The following is a 5869-nucleotide window of genomic DNA, read 5'->3' on the forward strand; positions in this document are numbered from 1 at the left end:
CAATAAAATTATGTTGACATTTTCGTGTACGTGTGGAAATATCTATATCATTATATTGATATTTTTAATACAATATATTAATATCAGAAAAATCACAAAAATTATTATATTATATAACATATTGACAATTTTATCCTTATATTGATATTTTATCTACTAATTTATTGAAATTTGTGAATATTATTCGCTCGTTTTAACATCCAATGATGTAGAATTGGTCATAGTAATGTATTAAAGTACGATATGCATTTTAACATAACCCGTTTGACTTTGACATAATTGTATATTCAGAAAATGATAAATGAACTTCATTAGTTTGAATCAAGTATGAAGAATAAAGCTGTATAATCGTCACACTATCTAAGTTGCATAACGACTTGAATGATAAAAGAAATATCACTTCACCGATCAAACCTTGTAATAAAAGTGATTCAACTGCAATGTGCAATCACTTCTCCGAACTGTGCCAAGTCTCGGAACTCACAGCCTTCGATGATCGCCCAGCCCAAATGGATGGTGCGCCCCAGATGCAACTCCGTTTCATCACATTGTGAGAAGTCGACTAGGGAGTGTAGGTTTTCATACTTTTATCTATAGTATGATCATATGTCGACCCTGGCTTAAGAACTTACTGTAGGGGAGCCAGAGCCACCCTGAAGAGGGAACTCGGGGTTTGGCTATGCATTCTTATGTTCATTCGGTCTCAAATTGGGATTGTCTGGATACACGAAGACTTGGAGATGATTATGGTAGTTTAAGCACCATCCTTCTCGGTATCAGACATCAGCAGTCGCCATGGTCCAGTTCTGGTGCTTATCCTGAAATTAACAAGGAACTCAAAATCCTTAGAAAAAAGCCATAGATTCGACTAATGGAATAGAAGATGATATATAGTTTACCTGGTGAACCCAGCTGCTACTCGCAAAGCCATGAATACAAACAGTCCACCCCACACACCTGCAATGCCATACGAAGGAGCGGCAACCAGTATGAAGGCTGCAGAGATCAATGCAATAACCATCTGGTAAAAAAGGAACAAGGGTCCAATTAGTCTCTTTGAAGTATAAGTGGTGACCAATCCATCAAGTGATTTGCAGCATTACCATGGAATATGCAGCAAATCCAAAGTCTGAAACCCCATAGTATAGCCCGTCAAAAACAAAAGCTATAGCATTGAATGGTTGACTTGCAGCAACGAACTGTATCATCAAGAGGGAGGGGGAGTAACTGATTCAGCTCATGTTCATTTCGGTTAAGTTTAACCCGAGCTCATATTTGTGACATCATCAACAAAAGATACCACGTCGTAATAATACACTAATGAATATAGAGTATCAGCATACAATATGTTTAGAAAAGCTTTAGCAAAATATGATCAATCAGTTGTGATAATTATTCCAGTAAGAAAGCCATTGCACCTAAAAGTCAGTAGATCTATAAGTCCTCTGCTTTGTGCAGTAAATCACTTGTTACTACTAAGCCCTAAAGATATGCGTGTCTATCTATTTCATGATGTTACCAAGCCAAAACAAAGCCTGCAGAAGTGCTTGGAGTATCTCTAATCTGCATGCTAGAAGGCCATATTCCATTCTCCCCAAGAAAGGTGTAATGCATAAACAATCAATGTATTTACAATTATGCCAGTCGTGCAGATTCTCACCAAGGTTCCAGATCTGGCAATCTCCAAAACTTCTGAGTCGGTGCTAAACAGACTGGAGAGTGCACCAAATCCAAGATACAAAATTACAGCCAAACCGACTCCCATTACTAAACCAATCTGTTTTAAGTCATTGAAAATCAGTGAGGTACTAATAACTGAATGATCAGTAGAGATATTGGCTGCAATACACACACACACATTATGCAAAACTGAGAACAAGGTTCCGGACCCCGGACCTGTAGGACTTTATTGGTCACCTGGCGTGCCAGACTATAGTTCCCTTGGGAGTAGTCACTAGCAAGGAGAGCCTGCAAGCATTGCCAATAAAGGAGAAGATATTAAGAAAAATAACAGAAAAAAGACAGCTATGATATTATATCAAAGAAATTCAATTAAATCATGAGACATTTCCCATTTCTGTAACTAACCCTATAATTAATAATTCTCACTAGTTACCTGACCAGCTAGCGCTAAAGCATCATTTAACAAAGATAAAGCCAACCAGACTTCAAAACATATCTGAAAGCCAGCCATCTGTATGGGTCCCTCTCGTGCTGCCATAGATGTGGCTAGGGTTGTGATTGAAAGGACAGCTATAGTTCTGGCAGTCAGAAGTGCACCTGTGCATTGAAATTAAGAGCTCATCCCCAGACATGTTTACTGATGTTAATTGTAACAAAATTATATATTTTCATCTGATTTTGTCTTTAGATACTTGTAATAGATTATTGGAATTGATATGCTTCCATTAATAGACATGAAGCAACATATGTAGTATAAGCACAACCATAGTTCTGCCCATTCTTAAAGGAATTACCAGATTTAAGATACTTAGCCACCCTCTGCCCACTAATACTTGGAGTAACAAGCAACAATTTGTCACTCAGCTTCCACAGAAGTATTAGAGCTGTCAAATACCTGTTAAAGATACATTGAATTCATGTGAGCTAGGAAAAACCTATTATCTCATGCATGTGATGTTTGATGCAAATATAGTGATAGTTTTACCAAATCCGACATACTCAGAAGTCACGGTAGCAATGGCAGCACCACTAATGCCACAACCAAAGTAAAATATTAATATGAGGTCCAGCAGTGCATTGAGTAAATTGCCAGCTCCTGAAAAGGTAGAACATAAATTAAGGTTAGCAAGTGATAAGGATAGTAGTTTCGGAGTAAAATTAGAGACAAATTAAAATTATAGAAGTCGCTGAATCATAGTAAAGCATTCATTCCAGCCTATGTGGAATTAAAGAAGTAGTTAAAGCATGTACAAAGTATATAGATGTAATACTTGCCAACAGCATAAAGAGGTGTCTTTGTATCCTTGAACCCACGAAAAGATCCTTGAGCAGCTAGAGCAACAACAATTGGTGGAGCACCAAACGCCCTTAGTGCGAGAAACTGTTCAGCTGGCGCACGCATTGGTGAGTCCTGTAGTACGCCAAATATGGTGGAGGGTTACAGTCTGATATTGATAGATAAATCTGAAATAATCAAGCAGAATGTATGCAAGAAGTAAAACATCCATGGTTTTATCATTTAGGAAATCAAAATTAACCAATGAACAAGTTAAGGAGATTAATTTTATGTTCTTAGTTTCAATAAACAAGAATACATATAATCAAATATTCCGCCAGGATAATCATCATTGTGTGCCTGACTAAGTTGATTTTGTTAACAGAGTCCTACAAAAGCATATTTGACATACTCTTAGTTCTATTAAAAACTTCTTGTGAGAAAAAAAAAAAAAAATCAAATCTGCAATGCTTTTAAGTTACATGTAAAAAGTATAAAAAGTTATTAGCTGAATGAAAATAAAGAGAGATATAGGGACCCAAAATAGATGTCCATAGTAGAGTTTTCAATTAGCTAAAGAAGACATACAACAGGTATACCCATGGTATCCATTAAAAAGCTTGATCCTGTGAAGAGAGCCACAGCTTCTATGATGCCAAGGCCAGCGGCAAGCATTATAGCATTTGATACTGAAGGAAGAAATATCTTGTTTTCTTGCTCTGCAGGCAATAAAACGAAAAGAACCGAAGCAAAAGGGAAAATGATCTGCTCAGATTAAAATACATCATAATTATAATACAATCATTGTACATGCAAAATATGCACTGATAAAAATAGTACGTTTAGCAGTTTGACTGCAGCCATCGGCATCCTTTAAAGCAGATGCCTGCTCTTCAGCAACAAAGGACGTAGTGACATTTAGCAACGGGACATTAAATAGTTTAGAAACAAGGTTGAAAACAGCACCCGATACACCAACTGCAGCCAGTTCTGCAGATCCTGAGTAACATGACAGATAAAGTTAGTCTTAAGCAAACCTAAGCAAAATACTACTTACTAATGGCATAATACGAACCAATCCGACAAAAATAGTTTTATTGCCAAAATGCTCACTAACGGCATATTAATGGAAGGGGAGAGATGCAACTCACAAATTCCTACTACTATCTCTCAATCTAATAGAGTAATATTCAAATAGAGTCACAGCTAGCATATACTTAGGAGGGGCAAATGCCCCCTTCAAATTTCCCCATGCATATATATAACTAATTATAAAATTTATTTGTTTTAGTTTATTCACTAAATGACCCTCCTCAAATTATCAAAATTTCTCCGTACATATTTTTACCCCTTAAAGTCCATGCAACAAAATGCAGCCTATAGGTGAAAAAGCAAATAACAATGAAGGCCTCAATACTAAAACTCAGGCTACATGAAGTCAGTATAAGCAACGAAACACAAAATATCAAATCAAACAAAGAAAGTACCTATATGACCAACAAAACCAGTATCAACAAGTGAAGTAATCGGGTCAGCTGCAAGAGCCAGAGCTGCAGGAAGTGCAATCGAGAGAATTTCCATACCAAGTCCATCTAGTCTAATTCCCTCCCTACAAAATCACAGTGCACAAATAAATAAGCAAAATGCAGAAACTTCGAAGAAGAGATTATAATATTGTAGTATCAATAATGAAATAACTTTTACACACAGTTGTGCCAACAGCAAAAACATATAATGTATCGAAAAGAGAGTAACAAATTCCTGAGAGATATCTTCGCTAAATTCAAATTCCAGTGACTAAACATAAAAATTGATTAAAATCAGCATTAAAAAATTTAACTACCCAATACGATGCATTACGGAGGAGAACGAATTTCGACCAGCGTCCAAATCATCGACCCGATCTCCTTCAATTGGTGGCTTCGGCTTTTCCTTTTCCGGTAAGGTTCTCGGAGTTTTGTTTGCCGATGATTTAGTGATCGTTCGAAATCGAATGGAACTATAGCCGTTGGCGCATTTGGTCGAACACTTGTGAGTAGAGATTCCGTGAATCGGCGAGTGGTTGTTAGAGAAGTACTCGTAATTTGCATGAATGGAGAAGAGATGGTGCTGCGCAGTAACACCAAACGCCATCGGTAGATCCACAGCGAAGAATTGAGCAGTTTTGTGTGGAAGGATCGATGAATATCGGGAATCAGATAGCGGTATATCTATCGAGATTGAGCAGAGTGTTGAGGTTGGTGGTGGAATCTAGTGGATGTGGAAAGAGCTCAGTGGAGAAGTACTCCTATCTCCCAAATTTATTTCCAAATTTTATTTCGATAACTTGTTTCAATATTTCGTACCAACGCAATTATTATTAGTATTATTTTTTTTTTAATATTTCGTAACTATACTCTCGGGTCCACAAAAATCAAGCATACTCTAACACAAATTTTAATGCGTATTAAAGTATTTCCTTGGTCCAAAGGTAGTTAAACCTTACTCGCTCCGTTTCACCATAATAGAGATATTTCATTTTCTACACTTATTTCAAAAAAAATAAAGAGTATTAAATAGTTAAAGTGGAGATAGAGTAAAGTAAGAGAGAGAATAATACAAAGAAGAGTCTTATCGACAATATTCTCTCTCTTACTTTATTTTTTCTCCACTTTAACTATTTATAATTATTTTTTCAAAATGAGTGTGCAAAATGAAATGCCTCTATTACTATGGAACGAAGAGAGTACTTATTTCTTTTTGAACTGTCCAAGGTAATTGACTCATTTTATTTTTTAGCAAAAACTTTATCATTTCTCATACTTTAGATCATCCACAATGGGGCGGAGGATAGCCCGCCTGATTCATCCTCCGCCCTATCCATCCTCCGCGAACAATCAGCCGATTTTTGCATTCTCCGGCCCATCCCCC

General features: G+C 36.7%; 1 protein-coding gene across 1 annotated transcript; it reads right to left on the reverse strand.

The window, feature by feature from the left end:
• Positions 1-295: 295 nt before the first annotated feature.
• LOC125197302 (MATE efflux family protein) lies at positions 296-5262 on the reverse strand. The gene is made up of 13 exons (XM_048096029.2): positions 4803-5262; positions 4447-4568; positions 3800-3958; positions 3548-3678; positions 2959-3094; positions 2683-2779; positions 2478-2578; positions 2117-2280; positions 1897-1968; positions 1661-1777; positions 1104-1199; positions 900-1021; positions 296-818 (listed from the first exon to the last, which is right to left on the reverse strand). Exons 1-13 carry the CDS (start codon positions 5090-5092, stop codon positions 755-757), a joined length of 1671 nt encoding a protein of 556 aa, XP_047951986.1. The 5' UTR covers positions 5093-5262; the 3' UTR covers positions 296-754.
• Between the last annotated feature and the right edge of the window lie 607 nt (positions 5263-5869).

Source organism: Salvia hispanica, chromosome 4, assembly GCF_029641045.1.
Source record: "Salvia hispanica isolate PSC_SH4W2 chromosome 4, Shi_PSC_v1, whole genome shotgun sequence".
Lineage (NCBI taxonomy): Eukaryota > Viridiplantae > Streptophyta > Magnoliopsida > Lamiales > Lamiaceae > Salvia > Salvia hispanica.

Coding starts and splice junctions, on each gene's coding strand:
- LOC125197302 (XM_048096029.2), bottom strand. CDS start 5,092: ATGGCGTTTGGTGTTACTGCGCAGCACCATCTCTTCTCCATTCATGCA. Junction 3,959..4,446: donor TGGTTTTGTTGGTCATATAG/GTACTTTCTTTG, acceptor CATGTTACTCAG/GATCTGCAGAACTGGCTGCA. Junction 1,022..1,103: donor GATTTGCTGCATATTCCATG/GTAATGCTGCAA, acceptor CTTTTTTACCAG/ATGGTTATTGCATTGATCTC.